The following is a 20,283-nucleotide window of genomic DNA, read 5'->3' as shown; positions in this document are numbered from 1 at the left end:
TTCTGCACACTAATCGTCTCTCACAATGACAAAGCCACATGTGATTATTCATTCACAGTTACAGAAACCAAGGCAAGATAGGCCAATGTCCAACTCAAGAAGCACCTGAGACTAGTGTTTTTCTTCTTAGGAATTAGTGAAGCAAATTAATTCCTCTAGCTTCAATATAAGGTTTTTTAGTATTTTCTTTGTAAATAATTCCATTTTCTTACTTTGGTGGAAATTCTACAACTAATCTCTAGGCACAGGGCTCCAAAGTGCAGCTTGTTACTAATATTGCCAGACTAATAGTTACTGATTTCTTAAGTTTTAAGTAGATTGGGGAAGGAAAGAGACAACATTTAATTTTGATGAAAATGAGAGAAGGGTTACAGTGAGGCTAATCTCTGACTCTTAATCAATTTCTGTATTGTTTGAAGATTGAACTAGAAGTGCAGTTCTTTTCTCTCTCTTTTAATAATTTTGCCTCAGCTTATCAGAAAAGTCCTAGTAAATGAAAGATGCTTAAACAGGGCTACAACTGAATGAGATGAATTGCAGTCTCACTAGGAAGAAGCTGAGCTTTTCAGTATAAGGCATATACAAATTCAATCCCAAGGAAGGAGAATGGGTTTAACTACAGGGGATAATGCACAGAAATCTACCCTCAGAACCCCCAGTCTCAAAGGCTTTGCTTATGATGGACTTGGTATTTCAGATTGTTGGTGGCTCATAAGAGAGGAGAGATGGCCTTTTCTTTGGGGCTTGATTTAGACATTGTGTACAGAATTGTACATCAGAGGATAACACCTTTAGCTGCTGAAGATTTAATACCAATATAGAGAAATTACACACACCAGCTTGCCAGCCTATCTGATACCATTATATTCTAAAGGACCCTGCTTTTGTCTATCCAAGGAACACAGCTTATCTGTTTTGCTATTCTGATTTTCCAGTAAGACATGAAGGAATTCCCAAAACTGGTTGTTTTATTTTGTTTTGGGAGAGGGAAGGAGGAAGGGAAGGAAGAAAGGAGAGTTTTGAGTAAAGCAACAGTTTATAGTGGTGCAGTAATACTAAGATAGGATTTGTGTTGACTAGGTTCTAACAAAATAAAACAACCTTCAGGCTGTGGGCAGACCTCCAGAATGCAAATGTGAACATTTATAATTTTGAGCCTCATAAGCACTACTGGGACAAGTCAGAATTTTTCACCTCTCAGGTGACTCATTTGAGTTTGCTGTGTTTAACAAACTTTATATGTAAAAGTAAAATAATCTTTTTGCTCCCCCAGCTCATTCTGACAGATTAGTCAGGGAGTGCTGATTCAATGTAGATGTGAGGTGCTAATGAGGGGCTGAACAGAACCTAGAAGTAGGAGGATATTGTGTCACTGATTGCCTCACAGTAAATTACCAGATGTTAGGTTAGAGAGCTGTAGTTTCCTATATATGCTAACTCAATCAGCTGAGACCCTATAATTTTCAGAGTGAAAATAGAAATTCCACTATTAAAAAATGAACTGTATTATATAATATATTTAACATGAATTTATTTCTATTAAATATACTTAATGGGGTAAGTACAACATTTCCAAAGGATAGAAGTGAATTAATTTACATTCAACTCTGTTTTTCATAGTAAACTATTAGTTCTTTAAAACAGTCCATTTAATGCCTATGTCATGACTGAAAACAGAAATTCAGTTCTTAATTTAGCATTAGGTACGTAAGAATTTTACCCAGATGTTATTAACATAGTAAGAACCACTTATACTTTCACTTACTCTCCTATTTAATTTAAAGTAAACCTTACCATTGTTTGGCATTGTATAGTGTCTATATTGTATAGTGATTAGTACCTAAAAACTAGTGCAGCCTACTCTATCTTAATAATGCTGCTTTGTTACTCTGAGTTGAATCCTGCTTCTCAGGAACTTGATGGAAAAATTCCTTCTAGCTCCCATGAGATGATAGCTGATAGCAACAAGATTTTCTTCTAGTTGTTGCAATCGTACACCATAAAACAATGTGTGTTTTACATGAAGTGAGTAATTTTCTATCTATTTCTAGATATATTCTACGTATTTTTTCTATGAATTTCTATGTATTTTCTAAGTACATGTACTCCTTAGCAAGCTTCTCTTCCTCTTTGGTGTGGGTAAAAGGCTGGAATAAAACCTACCTCAATACATATACACACACCGACACTACCACACACATACATAGTGCTGTAGTGTGTATATATTGATAAAGATTAGGTTAAAGGCACTCTACATCAATTTAATATGCAGATACTTTTGCAGATGATATTCAGAGGTGAATATAAAGTAAGTTATTTTAAAGGACAGAATAAAAGGCATTTGTACATGACTGTTCTGATTGCATTTCTCACAACCATTTTTTCCCATGTGTCTGAAATAATTTAAAATTCATGTTCTTGCTATACAATTGAATTATGTATCAGATCAGAATCTGTTAGTCTACATGTGATTAGTTTAATAATAGGCATCACTGTTGAAGACTAGAGAAATTACATTTATTTCCATTGATTTGGAAGAAATCAATTCCAAAGACAAAGTTCAATGTTAGAAAAAGGTTCTTCTCTCAGTGGGTGGTTTGGCACTGGAACAGGCTCCCCAGAGAAGTGGTCACAGGACCAAGCCTGACAGAGTTCAAGAAGTGTTTGGACAATGCTCTCTAGTACCTGGTGTGACACATGGGATCATCCTATCCAGGGCCAGGAGTTGGACTCGATGATCCTTGCAGGTATCTTTCTAACTCAGGATATTCTATGACATTCCAAAGTATTTTGCTTTTAAAATCTGCAAATATGGTGCCTTACCAAAAATGCAACAAATTGAGCTACTATTACAATTCCCTCTGTGTTTAAGCGAATTTAGCTACAATTATCCTATTCTGACCCTGATTCCACAATAAGATGGTTATTTCCTGAAGTTTATACACTGTCACACTGAAACTGTGGTTTAAAATTTGGTGAACTTTGTCCTGAAGTAACTTAAGTATCTTAAATGATGTCACATGTAAAGACATTTAAATTGTGTTTATTCACTTCTAGTTTGGAAATTACAGAGTTTACTCTATGCTGCTTGAAATAACAAATGTGCCAGTTAACCTTACTCCATATAGTGTCCTTACTGAGATTTTGACCAGATAAGTAGATGATATGGTGGGCAGAAAACTGTCCGGACAATAGGGCTTCACTGCCAGTATGAAATCCAATTAGCAGATGGTTACTTAGAGATGCCCCACAGGTGGTGATAGTGAGGCCAAGTCTGTTTCTTATCTTCATTAACAGCCTCAAGGACTGGACAGAAAGAAAGACTGTGGACAAGGTGATGTTGGGAGAAGTAGTCAGCACTGGAGGGCAGGACTGCTGTTCAGATGGACAGCTGAACAACAAACTCAAAATTCAACAAAAGCAAATGCACTCAAGATTAAAAAAGCCCCTGTACCAGCACACAGATGAGTGTCAGCCAGTTAGAAAGCAAGTTTTTAAAAAAAAACTCTGAAACCTAGAAGTGCTGGTAGCGCTCAAGCTGAGCACGAGTCTAGAATGTACCCTTGCAGCACAGAAGGCCAATGACATCCTGGGCTTTATTACATGGAGTCTAGCCAACTCAACAAAGATATCATTCTTCCTCTCACTCAAATAATTCTGCATCTACACTATACCTAAAGTGTCACATGCAGTTTTTTTCTGCCCAGTCCAAAAAGGCATTGCAAAATACTGGAACAAGTTCAGTGGAGCACCCCAAAGACAGCTGGGGGACTGGAACACATGACAGACAAGAACTGCATCATCTGGGCCTTAAAGGAAGGTTATGGAGAGATCTTGCTGTTGTTTACAACTACTTAATGGAATGGTGTAGAGAAGATGGGATCAGGATCCTCTTAAGAGTTCCACAGCCTAAGAAAAAGAAGTAAAAGGCATGCTGGAACACAGGAAATTCCAACTGATAAAAGGAAGGCTAATTTTGCCATGGTGGTGGTCAAACAACAGAACAGAACAGGTTGCCCAAGGAGGTTGAGGAATCAGACTAAAGTCCTAAGCAACTTTCTGTTATTGGACCAGCTTGACCATCGGAGGCCCCTTCCAAGCAAAATAGATCCAGTGATACCAAATTTTGTCTTTATTGCACTTGCAGACTGAAGCCTTCCCTACAACCTGAAAAAGTTACTTTATTTCTTAAGTGTATTTTCTAAAGTTCCCCAGCTAAAGTAATTTTTTAGGCTTAAATGGACTAAAAGGTAGTAAATTGGCACAATATAATCTAGTGACCAAAGGAATTTCACAGTATATGTATCCCAAACTGTTAGCAATTTCTTAACAGCTGAGACCACAAAGACAAGCAATTATGAATTTCATTGTTGATTACTTCCCTGCACATTACTACCAGCAACAAGGTAGGTTTTATTTCCATTTGTTTTTGTAAGGTAGGGCTTGACAAACTCTCAAAAAAAAAATTCTCTTTAAAGGTGTTTCTCTGATTATGTTTTTTTTAAATCTTCATTCTGGAATACTGGAGAGATTGTATCTAAAATATTCAATTACCTAGTCCCTTTTTAAAAAAAAAGAGACCTTTAATTGTAAGTGCTAACAACATGCTGTTTCCTCTTGTCTTAACCTGGTCTTTCAAATTGCAGTAATCACATAGCATTTCTATACAAAAAGCATGGATTTAAGCATTAATGCATCTTAATGCTTTATTAGGTAAATTCCTGAAGTCAAATCTATCATTATAAAAGATACATTATACATACATAAAATTGCTAACTCTAGGGGGTAGTCACTGAATCTTTTTCATGTTCATACAACCTCTTGCATAACACAGCCACATGAGGAAGCAAAAGGAAAATGAAAAACATAGTAACACTGAAGATTGTATGAGAAATGCCAGATTTCAAGTAATTTTACAGAGATGCTATGGAGAGATCAATGGGGCTTTGAAGCTGATTCTAAGGGTTTTCTATGCTTTCCTTGGGAGGAAAACTTTCTTTACTTTTGTTTAATTGAGCCCATCAATATATTAAGTAGCAAGAATCACAGTTTTACCTTATGGAATTATGATAATAAGGCCCCTCAACACATTGATTATTCCCTCACTTATGTCATGATTATCTCATCTTATGGTTAGAATTTGTTACCCTTTTAATATTTTGTAACTGAGTATTACAAAATTGCTTCAATCCCATTAGTTATAATCATGAAACAGTAGATTTTGATTTTTTTGGAAATACTGCTTGTTAAGTAGGAATGGAAGTGGATGTTTTCTGAGACTTATTAACCAATAACAAAAACAAGAACCCATAAATAACCAGAAACCTAAGGCACAGTGACAGCACCTCCAGCTAGTCCCACACACTGTCTTTTGAGAGGTATTACATGCACATAAAGGTACAATATATTTATCAGATAACACAAGCACTCATTTGCAAAGGCTGCAGCAAAAGACCATTATTCTGCTTTCTGTAATGAAGAGGATATTTGAAGTTTTACTGGTATTATCTGAAACAAGGGCCTTTAACACTAGAACCCATAATAAATGTTGGAAACAACCAGGGTATGACTTGGCTCTTACAAGTGAAAAAATCCTACACTGAAGTACTTAATTAAGACAAATTATACTGTAAGAGAACAGAAGCCTCTGAAGATGGCATGCAGAAACCAACAAATATGTGACTGTCTGCCTTTTTTGTATCCGTCAAAGACTAAACCAACACATGTACAGAGGTATTTTGGCACAGAGTGCATATAACCCAAAAAAGAAGTACCATTACCTTCTGCCCATACTGGGCAAGTGCTAAGAATCAGGAATATTGAGTAAGCACCTAGTGGTTAGGAATATGGAAAAAAAACTAAATTCAATTTAACTGCACTGAGATTTATTTACAATGCCAGTTGTAAGAACCCAGACATCCACAATCTCTCCGAATCCTGCATTCTTTGAACATTGACTTCTGGTATCTTCTACCTCTGTAGTTGTCCTAGTTTCAGTCAAGGGCAGACTCAATTTTTTGCAGTAGCTGTGATGGGGCAGAGCCTGGAGCTGTGTGGGTGTGGCTAAGATAAAGCGCTATTAGGTATTATCACTGTCTCCGGCTTGAGGGAAAAATCATGGGCATGGACAGTCTGTCCGCTGTTTTGTTCCCTGTCCTGGTTGGAGAGCAATTTTTGCCTATTTTTGTATCAATTTTGTATCTTTTTGTTATCAACTTTGTTGCGGTTACTGTCCATCTTCTTATCTGATTGAGGTTTCCAGTAAATTGTTCTTATCTCAGATTGGTATGTCTGCCATTTGTCTCTTATTGGAGTGGATGGGGAAAGGGAAGCATCTTGTGGTTTTTCACTTTGGTGGGAACACTGAATTAAGGAATACCATTTCTAAACCCTGACAGTCACATTTTTATGCAGTGAAAATAAGACATTCTCTGGTGCATTTTTTAATCTAATAGGTGATGACAAACATATGTGCCGCACATATGTATATATACGTATGTATATGACAAACATATGTGCTTGCAGGTATTTTACTTCTGTGTAAGCCTACAATTAGTCCTCCTGTGCAAGGACATAACTAGGTCCCTGCAATCAAAATTTTCTACCAGTGTCACCTTAGTGAATGGTGTTTGGGTTTTGTCCTTAATATTTTTCATTTTTAAGCACTCTAAAAGATGAAGAAAACAACTTAGGTGACACTAAAATAGAAATGGAAGCATCTCTCAAAAGCCACATGAGGTGAGAGGGACATTGCGTACTGCCCACTTCACCTGTCAATATCTAACTCTTGTCTTGTTTTGAAAAGATGTGTATCTGCTAAGGAAGACAGTAACCTCCCTTGAAATGGAAAAATGTTAACTACTTCTTTCTCTTTTGAATTATTATAATTTTGATATTAAAAGGCTCACAGGTAAAGATATGGGAATAGGAATAAAATTTTTTTACTAGTAAAATAAAAATTAAAATGTAATAGTAAAAAAAAAACCAAAAAACCCCACCCCAAATAAACAAACAAACCCACTGGTAGAGTCAGAATACAACTTGACAGCCTGCTGGGCAGGATGTTGGTAGCAGTATGATTAAATGGGGACTGCAGTCCTCCTGGAGTGACAGATGTGGTTCTTTTGAAGCAATGATCCTGTAGAAGGGTGTAGTTTTCCTCTGATGGTCCAGTCATGGTATAGATGGGTCTTGTTTATTTCTGTGAATTTAGTGGAGAAAGGTTGCTTGTGGTCCAAATCTCAAATTATATTCAGGTAGAAAGTCTTAGCTTCTCCCCCTGAGTGGACCAACTCACAACGGGATGATGTAATTTTATCAGTCATGCAGTGACTGACTCAATGGCTCATTAAGATATCCCCCTGGAGTTATGAGAGATGGGTCATGGAAAAGACAAAGAAAACTTCTCCACCTGTTTTTAACAGATGGTAATAGAATACATACTTTTGGTTACATTGTAACCCGAGACACTAGGGAACTAGGATTGAATGAGATTTTGTAGGAACAACTGCCCTAATTTAGAGAGTGCAAGGATGTAGATGCACAGAGAAAGTTACTGTTAATATGACTGAAAGCCATCTATAGGGTAGCTCAAATTTAATCAATACACATTCATCCTTTCATTTCTTACTGGTTTAAATTTTTTCTATTTCTCAGACCCACCTTCAACATCCTCTGAAACTACAATTTCATCCTCTGAAACTACTACATTCTTTGGGTCATGAGAAGAAAACGACATTATCTTCCTTTATCAAATGGCAATTCACCTGCCATGTTCTACTCTCTTGCACTGACACGTGTCATGAATGGGAATTTGAGTTTCTTCAAAGAAAAGTGCTTTTAGTAAAATTGCCATGTATGTCACTTCTACAATTTAAAAATTACATAAAGTGATATATATATTTCAGGGATATACAGTCTAAAGTTGTGCCAAGGGAAATACAGGTTAGATATGAGGGAAAAAGTTTTTTACGGAAAGGGTGATAAAGTATTGGAATGGTCTGCTCAGGGAAGTGGTAGAGTCACCATCCCTGGATGTGTTTAAAAGAAGACTGGATGTGGTACTTGGTGCCATGGTCTAGTTTTTGGTGTTAGGGCTGGGTTGGACTTGATGATCTTGGAGGTCTCATCCAACGTAGTGATTCTGTGATACTTGATTTAATCGTCTTCCAACACATTTCCATATTCCCTACCAGTGTACATTACTGGGACTTTAGCTACTGTTCTTGTAACTACAAGACTAGGAACTCTTTTCACTTGGATTTATTACTAATCCTGAAAATAAATGTAACCATGTTCTAAGATAGGATGACCCCACGTAGGTGTTTATACACCAGAAGAGCCATGCTCTGCTCTGAGAATATGAATACTTGATTCTGATGCATTTTCAGCCTCACAGCTGAAAAGCAATGTTTCCAAACATTGTTGTCAAACTTTAAAATAACATACTTGATCTTTGAGTGCAAAGCTGGGCAAGGTGACCTGGTGTGGTTCCTTCCAACAGGAATTATTCTGCAGATCTCATTAGAATTGTGTACTCCTGATATATCATTCAGTCAAGCTTTCTGAAGTTTAGCAACAAAATTTTGAAACAAACACCAAGCACCCAAACAGGCTCACAATGCTATGAGATCACAAGACATACACTGACAATTACACACTTTTTAGATATTTTTTATAACTAAACAATGATGTTATGGTAATACAGGTTAATTTCCATTTTATCACATTTTACACAAAGTAAGTCACTTTCTGTGAGTCTCTTAGTCACCTATAAGGGCCTCTGTTACAGGTATCATATCTCAGACAATGAACTTTTAGACATATAGCAAGAGTAAGCAGTTTCCAGCACCCCTTAAGTAATAATTTAATTGATGTACTACTGCTGAATTTTGTATGTATAACTGCATTACCAGCACACAAACAGTGAAGAGGATAATTCAGTACTGACACACAGCCCCCAACTCAGGAACAATTATTTAAAAATTACTCCTGCTACAGGGCCTGTTTCAAAACCTTGTGAAGGCAGAAGAGATCGTACCACTGACTTACCTTTTACAAGAACAAGGATGTTTTCATTATTACAACGCTTCAACTTATCCAATCAAACTCCATAGAACCTACAGACCTGAACAGACACCTGGATTCTCTAAACATTTTAAGGGCATATGTCTGCAAGAACTTGTTTTCTACACAATACAAGTTAACAAAAACCTTTAGGTGGAACTGTCCCCCTTTTGTCCAAGGGTAACTGATTAAAATACCACCAGTCTCTAAAAAAAGGAAAAAAAAAATCATTTAACTGCAACAGTGCAGACCAAGAGGCCAAGAGAAATAATAGTGCTGTTCAATTTCTAGTATGATATTCCTCTTAATCAACGATGACTCAGAATGGCATTAGAAACCACTGGATAAAATGAAAGTGACAGAAAGACTTGAAGCACAAAACTGTGCACTGAAGTTTTATACGTTTTACCTCCAGCTCTACTTTCTCTCCAAAGCCCATATCCTGTGGATTTACCACTGAACAGTACTAATACAAATTCCAAATTTTCCTTCAAGAGGACAAATCCTATATTGTACATATTGTGCAGTACATGAATAATGACAGATTTCTTATCTGGGGCAGCTTGAAAAATCAGGTTAACTTGTTTGAAAGGCCACCTTATTGTGCTTTAAAATGCCACAGTAAATGCCATTTAAAATAAAAGGTATATGCTGTGCATACACAAGAACAAGAAAAATGCAAATTTTGGGGACAGTCATACTTTAAAAATTTCAGACAGGGATAGTCTGTACCTGCTTGTTTAGTATAATAGTAAGTCATATCATTTTCAATTAACTGTACAATGCATAATCTCTTTTGTTAAAGACGTCATGGATAGCAGCAAAGAAGAAAATGCTGTCTGTCTTTCAGATAAAAGAATGATGAAGCTGGCTTGTTTCCCAGGATTGAATAGGAAATCTTGATTTGGAAAGCCTTCTCACATGTAGAGTGGGTAGAGGGAACAAGCAAGAAGGGAGGCTGCTACACAGTGCTGGCTGGGAGAGCTCCTGAGAACAGAAGTCTACCGTGCAGACTCAGGTTCTCTAGAGCAGAACAGAAAGTTCTCTGAAAGTCCAGAGGACTGTGTGGAAGGTACTTGAACCAGAAATCCACTGAAGGTTGCTAGGGCAGGAAAACAAGGAAACAATTCATCCTGCAAAGATGCTATTTACAGGAGATGGGTTTACTTTCAAGCTTTTCTGCCCCATCCGGCTAATCCAAGTTTCCTCTAGTTAAAGAGAATAAATTATATAAGGTTAGCAATTTCTGATACCATTCCAACAAAATGTAGCTTTAGAAAATGGCAGTCTGTAAGTACACTCACTGTAGGGAAGATAGTGTGATAGTTTTGGCGTGAGGCACTGGCCTGACTGGCCAGAAGCACGAGGTCTGCAGGTTATCCTCAAGTTAAAAACTGCATTCCCAGCAGAAAGAGAATAATGTCATATTCTCAAACTAAGGCATCAGTCTAGCCCTGAGGAATACAGAGGGTTTTTTTATTCTACTTTCTCTTCCCCACCTTTTCCTTCTGAGAGAAAGAAAGAACATGGGGATGACATAACTGCATAGAGGTCATCAACATAGCTTTTAGAGGACCTGTGCAATAAAAGTTATTTTCTTCTAAGTTAATCATCAAAAGCAAAAAAAAAGTGATTTTTGTCAACTCAGTGGCATCTACTGGGGCTGGGGAGCAAAGCTAATTGACCCATGGTGAAGTTTAGACAGAACCTGCTTCAAGGAAAGAAAAGAAGCCTTCAAAAATGCTGAGCAGATGTATAGAAGTGGAAAAATGGTACCAGCAGGACACAGGGGTGCTGTGCAGCCTAAATCACTGAAACCAAGGAGAACAGAAACAAGGAGAAACAGGAAGTATCAGTAGTAGATCTTTCCCTCAGCTGGAAGAAAGAAAAGGGTGAGAAACCTTTCCCTTGGGTGCACTCTTGGGAAGCAAAAAAGACTGTGTACTATTTTATACAGACAAGGGTCTTGGAAGTCAAGTGAAAGTGACTGTGGTTTAACATGTGACCAGGAATGCATCTGGGCAGTGTGTTTAAGGAGAGAAAACTGGGTGTTGCATTATCTAGTAGGCCAGATTTACAATGTTTTTGAATGCAATTTAATTTTGTGAAGGAGAAAAATGAATATGACTGTTGTCTCTGCCAAGGGACACATGACACATTGCAAAAGCAACACAGAAGAAAAAAAGAAGTTCCTTTTAAAGACATGGAGCATGCGTGAAATGAAACTCAGGAAGAAGACCTCACTATAAATAATGTTGCTATGGGGATGGATCAGATAAATTATGAGAGAAGCCTCACGCCAACCTTTAGCAATGTAAGAACACCGTTGATAGATCCGTGTAAAAAAAACCAAACAGATTGGTCAATTCAGTGAAGTCTACTATGAAACTTCTGGCCATTGAGAAGAGGTTTTTTTTGTTTCTTTTGTAGCTCGGTACATGTGAGTCTGGATTTTAACAAGCTTTCTAATATATTTTCCAGGTGCCTTAATACTAATGTAGGGGCTGCTTGGCAGCAGCAGAATTAGATATATCATTCTCTGGCACATTTCAGTACAAAATGTCAGCTGGGAAAGGAATCCACCACTGAAATGAAAGCTTTTTATAAAGGCATTAAAACCCCCCAACCAACTCAATTCCAGTTATGTAACTTTACTACATATACAATTGGAAAACTCTCCGTTAAAAAAGGTTATCTTATGGGGAAAATTACAGCTTGTAAGGCCGAGTGTGTCACCACAAGAACCTGATGCATTAATAAAAATCAGAAAGAGGAAAGATAAATAGCATGTCGATTTTGCCTAGGCAGAAGGATGTTTGAACACTCATAAAGCACAAGCTCCTTTTGAGGCTACCTTTGCATAACAACAGCTAAGGCATCCTGCAATACATATACAATACATGGAAGTGCAATATCAACAAAATGGATGGATTACAACATGAGTTGAAGTCCTTGAACACTGCTGATGTTTAGCATTTCTAAAAATCAGCTCTATGATACACCCTACTTGCTAAAAAATACTACACTACAAGAGGAATAATGACTGCTATTACTGTTTCTTTGAAGTTCAATGATGAAAGCCAGAGAAATGAACATACAGAGATCCCAGTTGAAATGGTTCAAGTCTTATAACTCCCTTGCATATTGGCATGTTTGGACTGTTCTTAAGCTGCAGCAAATTACTATTGCAATTATGAAGTACAATTTCTCAGAATCACCCTACAAATAACATAAATCAGAGCAGCACTCTACAGCAATTATTAAATTGCTAAAATTTATCTTAGCTATTCTGAAGTGTTCTTTAAGAATTTAAAAAAATATTAAAATGTTGAGGTTGTGCAAATTTACAATCCATAATTTTACTAGCATTTTGAATGGCACATCAGATTAAGACAGCTCAATTTTAAATGTATAGTGTTACATTCCTAAATGAAATTTTCAGATCTGGGAACATTAGTACAATGAGACACTCCTCCCAGTATGAGAGAGCGATTGCCTTGTTTTAACAACTTGCAGACCACAGCTGTAATGAAGCATTAACCCTGAGACAGCACTGGATGCAAATAACAAACATTACGATCATAGTATCTATTTATAAAATTCTGTAATTAAAAGCAGGGAAGAAATATGCTGTAATGATAATAAATCAACAAGTAAGGAAAAATTAACAGAAAATATGCTTTTAATGTACAGAAGTAGAAATAATTTGGTTAAGATTGTTGAAATAATTAAAAATCAAGGGAGTGATTATTTTTCAAAGGACAGAATATGAAAATAAAAGCTCAATGACCCACAGTATTTAGATGAATTTCAGCTAAAAAAACACAACAAATGACTGAATAAAATAAAACATGTCCAAATCCCTGATGTGTGCTTACCATACGATCAGAATTCAGGGGCAATAATGACTTACATAAATTATTGTCCTTTTCCTTAAAAATGTATTTGTTTGTGAAGCAAGAGTCTCCCAGTTCTCTTGCTGGAGCTACTCATCTGCCCAGTAAATTCCTGTAACCTTTTTAAAATCTTTACACCTTGTTACTTCATGATTCCAAAGCTACTTGCAATAGGTCATCTGAGGATCAGGAGGGGGTGCTCTGCTTAGATCCTTGACCTGGAAGATGCAAGTGCTACTGCCAGCTTAAGAATGAAATGCTAAAGCAGAACAAAGCCATTGCTTTTCTTACAGAAATTACAGCATGAGAGATCAAGAAACATTGCATGATGTTAAATTAATTTAACAATTCCTTGATATATACTAGCAAGTTGTCACATAAAATCTGAATATGACACACTAGAGAAAGAATTAAAAAAATTGTTCTAGAAATGTGAGGATAATTTTCACTGTGCTCATTCTGCTGTGAACTGGAAAAAACAAAAAATCCCCAAACCCACAGTATATATAGGTTGTTTGGAAAGAACATACCTATTAACTCTTTATTTCTGACATCTAAGGCCATGTTTCGTAAAGCTGTAGCAACTGCACATACCACCCGGTCATTGTCTATCCGGAGCAGTTCCACCAATATCGGCAATCCTTTCTCTTTGCGGACGGCAGCGCGGATGTACACTGACCACTGTAAAGACATAGGGGAAAGAGAGTGGGAACAAAGTGAGGAATCCACCACAGACAGTGAGGCATCTGAGTTTACAACAGAGTAAGGGCTAACAGAAGCATTTGGATGCAAAATTCAAAAGAGTAGAAATAATTGCATTGATGGCGCTAGGCAACCACTTGATTTGGCAATCAGCACTCTTTTGTTTTATGGTGACAGAGAAATTAAATGATGAATTGACTTCACTGCCAGCACACCTGGTTATATTTTCACAGCCCAAGTCTGCAGATGACTTACAAAATGCTCACCAGGGTTTTGTATGCAAAATTTAATGATGCTTGTTTACTGCTAAACCAACAGCATTTGTTTTACGAAATATGTATAACAAAGCAAGTTCAAGAGGTCTGAGTATTCTTTGTTGTTACCATAAGAATTATTCAGTCTACAAACATGAAAACACTATTATCATTTCTCTTGTGATTGTTAACTTGTTCAGAAGGAAAACTGAGGATAACTACATGCCTGGTTTTGGCAGCTGTAGTGATCCTAACTGGAATACTGTTGAACACTGAAGTGTTAGCAATTCCCTCAAGAGTTGACCTGAGGGCGATGGGCGCCTGTGCTGTGCCTGACTGCAGGATAAACCCGGTGGCTGATTCTATCAGAGAAGCCTGTAGGCATCTCCCACCTGACAGCTGGTCATGACACCACTGGAATGGCCTTGTCTTTGTATTAAAGAGAGCAATATGTTCTCATGTAAATATCCTTTTTATTTGCCAGTAGAAATGATGAATAGAGCGGTTTACTTCTAAGAAACCCTTTAGGAGCTCTAAAAATTATCATGCCAGAGAACAAGGGATCTGTGCAATGTGCAGGGAGTAGGAGGTCCATCCTGAGCTGTACATCTTTGGGTTCCCAGAACATGACTGGGTGAAAGATCAGCTATACCACCCTGCTTTCCATTCCTCTGTTATCTCCAGCAGCTGCAAAACATGTAAACAAGACAGCAGTTGTGACCTTGTGGGTTTAAAGCATATGGGTACTACCAAAGTTAAGATGTTTGGACATCTGTGGATGTACAGATCTCCTCAGCATAGCCCACTTCAAGCCAAGCCATCCACAGGCACACGTTCTTTTCACTTCATGATCTCCTCACTGAAATTTTCATAAAGTTTACATTCATGCCTCTTGTACTGACAGTAGAAAGAAAATTATTGAAACAGAATGTCTCCTTCCTTTCAGTGCTATGGCATGGACATTTATCTTGACATTGTACCCGGAAGGTGAAGACAAGTTCTGGAAGGCCTTTGCTTTTGAAATATTTCAAATATTTCAGAAACTAGGATGATAAATCACAGAATTTTCTGATCTAGATGGCCCTTTTCTTTTGACAAAGACATCCCACTGTAAAGAATAATTACATTGCAATAGCATTACTCCACAGCTAGGCAGAGTAAAAACAAAAAAAGGTTAGCACATTCACTGTCAGCAGACAAGACCCCTGCATATGGCCTCTACTTGCCACAGCTGAAGATCTTTAAAAGCATCTGTTTATATAAGATTCATGCCCTGAATAGCAAAAACCAGAATATATATTTATGATATAAACAGATATGGAGATAGACAAGAACTACAGTGCTGTAATGTCATTCCAGGTGATACAATTCAGGGGAAATTGGGAAAAAGGAAAAAGAGAAACCAGCATTTAAAGAGAACTTTTTTATTAATTCTTCTCTGTAGTAATTATGCATAACAAAAGCCAACTGGCTGGACTTTGCTGTAGATGAAAGTGATAATGGTTATGATAAGCGTTCTAGTCAGTTAAGTTGGACAAGGGGTTCTCAGCATCCCTGAGCACAATAATGTGTCTAAAACATAAATGTGCTGTCATTTTGTGCAGCAAAGGAAACAGCTTAGGGGAGATAAGTGATAACTTGGTTGATCTTATTCTGTGCTCTCTCCTCCAGTCTCTTCTCTAGAGCCAGTGTATAGGATGACCATCAGATAAAAAAGTAAAACACATCTTAAAGATCAATGAGTTTAATAGGAAATATTTTCTGAATATTTCTTTCCTACACCTTGATTTTAATTCAATATAAAGGATTCTATGAAAACAACAATCAAAAGGATATTTCTAACCTTCCGGGTTTAATAAATATGTATTTATCTGCCAGTTAGATGCATTCTCACCTGTAGCTGGGAAATGAGCAGTGCCTCCTTGCACTTAAAAAATGCTGTATTTTGTATATCTCTCCCAGGGGAAGCATCTGTTGTGTCTGCTGTGATTACAAGCCGACTGCCAGCATGAGAGTTCAAGGTAGCAGCGAGAATATTTTGAGAAAGAAGTGAGCCTGTCTGGTTGAGGTGAGAGTTCAAGCTAGCTGTGAGTATTCTGAAAGATGCTGTCAGTCACTGCAGAAGTACATCTCTGATGAAGCAGCTCCAAAATGGGCTACATGGTGAACCAGCGGGGGTGTTTGTTTTGAGAGAAAAAAGCTTGTCTATTTAATAACAAGGCAATTAAAAAATGATCCTTAGATTTGTGGTGGTTTCGCATTGATTGACATTTGGGGAAGAAGTAAGAAAACACCCCTGGAAGTGATTTCTTTGAGAGAAGTTGCTGGGAACTTCCTCGGTGCCTGGGACAGGCCAATACTTGGCTGGTTCTGAGAACTGACAACATTTTGCACCATTCAGAAATTAGATCCGTCTCTGTGAGATCCACGGCTTAAAACCCACAAACCCGGGAACTCTCGTTTTTTCTCTTCCGGCCTCGAAAGGTAACGGGGCTCTGGTGGGGGCTGGCCCCACTCCCCTGCGGCCTGGGGGAGGCCCGGTCGGACCCCAGCAGCTCCCGAGCGGGGGATGGAGGCTGGGGGTGGGAGTCAGCCTGGCCCACGCCACGGCTGCTGACATCTCACCCACACTAAGCTCCCCCTACCCCGGCCTGTACCAACAGCTCCAGGCCGAGCAAGCCCCTTCAAGCGGCTGCTGGGCGGAGGGAGGGGCCCAGTGTGGCCTGAAATCCAACACCGTGACTACTGCGGCCACTGCCTACAGCTATCTGCAGGCCCGGCAAGATTTAACCCTTTCAGTGTTCAGACGAGACCTCCAGACCACTATTCTCTCCTCAAGAGAAAAAGACAAAGTAGACGCATAGAAAACAATATGAAAACACTGAGGTCAGTAAAGGAAGAGTCAAGCCCTAGACAGAAGATGAATGAAGAGATGCCTTAGCAGTGGGTTGAAATATTCTTTTGGTAGGGCCATAAAGATGAACAATGATGAAATATCTCCTTTAATTCATGAAAGAATATGGGAAGATGAAGTATTCAAATTGTAGATATGAGCAAAGGCATCCATTGATAAAGCTAAGCAGATACTGAAGTTGTGATCCCATGAGATGCCTGAACAGAGACAGACATGAGAGTGATGAAGACCCTTTGCCTCCAGAGAGAGAAGAAAACCTCTGTTTCCAGAGATGATCACAGAGACGGATGAAGAGAACCTTTGCCTTTGAACAACTCAAAATAATACCCCATGAGTTCATGGCCCATAGACACACCTCTAGGAGGGCTGTGAGAATGGAAGTGTCACGATGCAGAATTTTTGCACAGGTGACTGCTATTTATGGAAATGAAAAGCCACGAGAAAACTGTTTCTTGTGGAGAAGTCTCCGTGGCATGACAAGAGAACACTCCTTTCCCTACAAGAACTGATGAAAGACTATTGCATAGTTGGTATCAGATCTAACATCCCAAGTTTCGTCTCTATGCTGTCAGTTGGGGAAGGAAAAATGTTAGGCAAGGTATTTTGGAAGATTTATTCTGATGCTTCTTATTCTTGCAGTTCTATTCATAAAGTTTCTTTATACCTTTTAAGTTTTGAAACTGTTTTGCCCTTCTCCTAATCCATATCTCACAGCAAGAAATGAGTAAGTGCACTGGTGATTTTAGCCAGTGCTAAACTCACCATGGATTACTCACTATATTTTAAAAAACTCCATACTAAAACTTCAGTAAACAGTTTTCCTTTAGTTTTTTTAATCACCTACCAAGAGAAAACATACTTGTTTCATAAAGCCAGGTTTACAACAGACTTCTTGGGATTTAGTATTTTCATCATCCATTCCAACCCAAAAGTTTAAGAGGAAAAAATCAGGGAATGTTTTGCTTTTAAGCCTAGGAAGAGTAAGAGACATTGTAGAAGAAACACTGAAATAACTCAGTATGAAAAAAAAAAAAAAAAAAAAAAGAGAAAATGTAAACCTCCTTAATAAATAAATGACATGCAAGCCTTCAGGATCTGTAATGAACCAATTAATTTGATTACAACAGTAAAAAATGGAGATCCAAAGTCTCACAAGGGAAAGATCCAGATATAATGTTTTACAGATACACGTCACACGCACATCTAAAACATACAAACCTATGAAACAATGGGAAGAGTACTACAGAAAAATTATGTACAAAACTTCTTCTCTCCCGTGTACTCCTCTCCCTCCCAAACTTTTTCCAGAGGATGTCATCCACTTTGGGATAAGTTCATGGACTCCTCAATGTGTGATTTGCTATAATTTCATCTGCTGTTTCAAGTCATGAACCTTAGGCAGAAATAGAGAAATGCTTTTAATTGTTTCAATGGTCTCTGAAGAACTTTCCATGTGGAACGTGGTATAACCTGTCTGGTTCTCTTTCCTTAAGCTGACAATTAGGACAAGTCTCTGCAAGCAATTACAGTGTGCTGTGTGGATTTCAGGAAAGCTCAAACTGAGGTGCCTCAAAAGGCTATTTCGTTCTTGTAGAGAGTGAAGAAATTAATTCAGTCTCATGTATACTGATGATCTTTCTGTTTGCCTAAAGCCATTGTGGAGTGCCTGCATTTCCACATTGTGGGTCAATTGCTAATACGAGCTCAGTGAAGTATAAAAGAGATGAAAAATCATAAAAAAGAAAAGAGACAAAGGGTTTGCCGCCTATCAGTAAGTAAACGAGGCACTCTGCTAATACGCCTGATCATCCTGTTACTGCACTAATCAGTGGCAGTGTCAACGATCAAATAGCTGTTCAGTTTGTAAAACAAAAGCATTCCTATGGGAACAGCAAACACTTTAGTGTGTACAAGCAACTAGAAAATAAAATAAAATCATTTTTGTTGCATCAGATTGAGGCTAAATTATCAGAGACAAGCACAGAAGCCACAGTCTGTGCATGAACACACTACCAATGATGGAATTTGGGTGGTGTGACTACCACACATCACTTTGAAGGTGCATAGTAAAGTTCTATGTCCACTTTCATTAGTAGTTCCCTTTCTATTTTCATCACAGTAATTAGGTAGGAAAATAGAGTAAACCTGCAAATGATTTCTTTTGTTTGTCAGCTATTGTTTGCAGAAGTGAATGCCTCTAAGGCTTTAAGATTATATTAGGCTTAAACTCTAGAAAAAAGTAATTACTTTAGATAAAACTCATTTATATTTTTCAGAAAAATTAAAAAGCATTTATTCACTTAACTACTTTTGGTGTTTTATATGGTTTTCTTTATTTCCCTATAAAGCAACAACACAGGAGACCAAACTGAACAATTAAGAAATTTCCATCATAAAATGAAAAAGAAAAAAACTAGCAAAATAAATTTCCCCCTCAAAATACAAGAAAAAACAGCAATTGTATACACTTGACATTTTCAATGGATTTACTTTCCTGCCATTGACATCAGTGTTCCTGAAGTATCTGCAGAATATTTCATCACATACTTCAGTTTTGACTAGAATTTGGATGGTATTGGTACAGTTCAACACTGTGACCCAAAGACTACTGAGTTCATGAATATTAAAGAGAACTACTGAGATGTAAACTACAACATGAAAGCTAAATTAGGGCAGCAGGCATGACAAAGCAAACTAAGTTACTCAGCAAACTAGAGTACCAGGAAGATTAGAGAGACTTGAGGTCTGTTAGGAAAGGCTTAGAAAGAGTACATGCTGACAGCAGTAAAATAGCAGACCATGAAAAAGAACTACATGTTGAATAATCAATGATCAATGAGTAAGTAAAGATTGATATTCCTCTCTGTCTGATCAGATTCAATGTAATATACCTATCAGGAAAAAAAAGAAAATTCTTTTATATTTGAAAATTACAGATGTACTTTACTCAAATAACTCTACAGGGATCTCTAAGAAGTTACATGACCTTACAGAGAACAAAGCTCTGAAATCTTGGTTAACTTTCTGCAGTTTCTGGATCGACCTGCAAGAGACTTCCCAAGGACTTTCTGCCCCCTCACTGCAGTGTTCTGTTCTCAGAAATGATCCTGTTTGGTATAGTACCACCAATTCCGTATCTTTGTGTAGGGACAAGAGAAAAGTATTAACTGGTTAATCTTCTCTTGTTCCACAACCTTAGTCAATCCTAAAGCAAAAGGAAAAAATCCAGTGGGCAAAGATACAAAGTTAAATAGATAATCTAGAAAAAAAACCAAACAGTATTAACAGAAGTAATCTTAAACAGTGTCTTGGGTTGCAATGCCAGATGTAACCGAAAATATGTATTCTATTACTATCTGTTGAAACCAGGTGGGACAGTGTCCTGGGTTGCAGTATATTCTATCACCATCCTCATGTACTGTTGAAACCAGGTGAGGCAGTGCTCCCTGCC

General features: G+C 37.7%; 1 protein-coding gene across 6 annotated transcripts in view; it reads right to left on the bottom strand.

Moving 5' to 3' along the window:
• Positions 1-20,283, bottom strand: part of CTNND2 (catenin delta 2) — a 701,753-nt gene that overhangs the window by 55,291 nt on the left and 626,179 nt on the right. For all 6 annotated transcript variants that reach the window (XM_015653580.3, XM_015653594.2, XM_015653620.2 and 3 more), the window contains one exon: positions 13,493-13,643. In XM_015653580.3, coding sequence (XP_015509066.1) covers positions 13,493-13,643 — 151 coding nt within the window. The remainder of the gene's footprint in view (positions 1-13,492; positions 13,644-20,283) is intronic.

Source organism: Parus major, chromosome 2, assembly GCF_001522545.3.
Source record: "Parus major isolate Abel chromosome 2, Parus_major1.1, whole genome shotgun sequence".
In the NCBI taxonomy this organism is placed as follows: domain Eukaryota; kingdom Metazoa; phylum Chordata; class Aves; order Passeriformes; family Paridae; genus Parus; species Parus major.
This window is presented reverse-complemented; position numbering and strand designations above follow the sequence as displayed.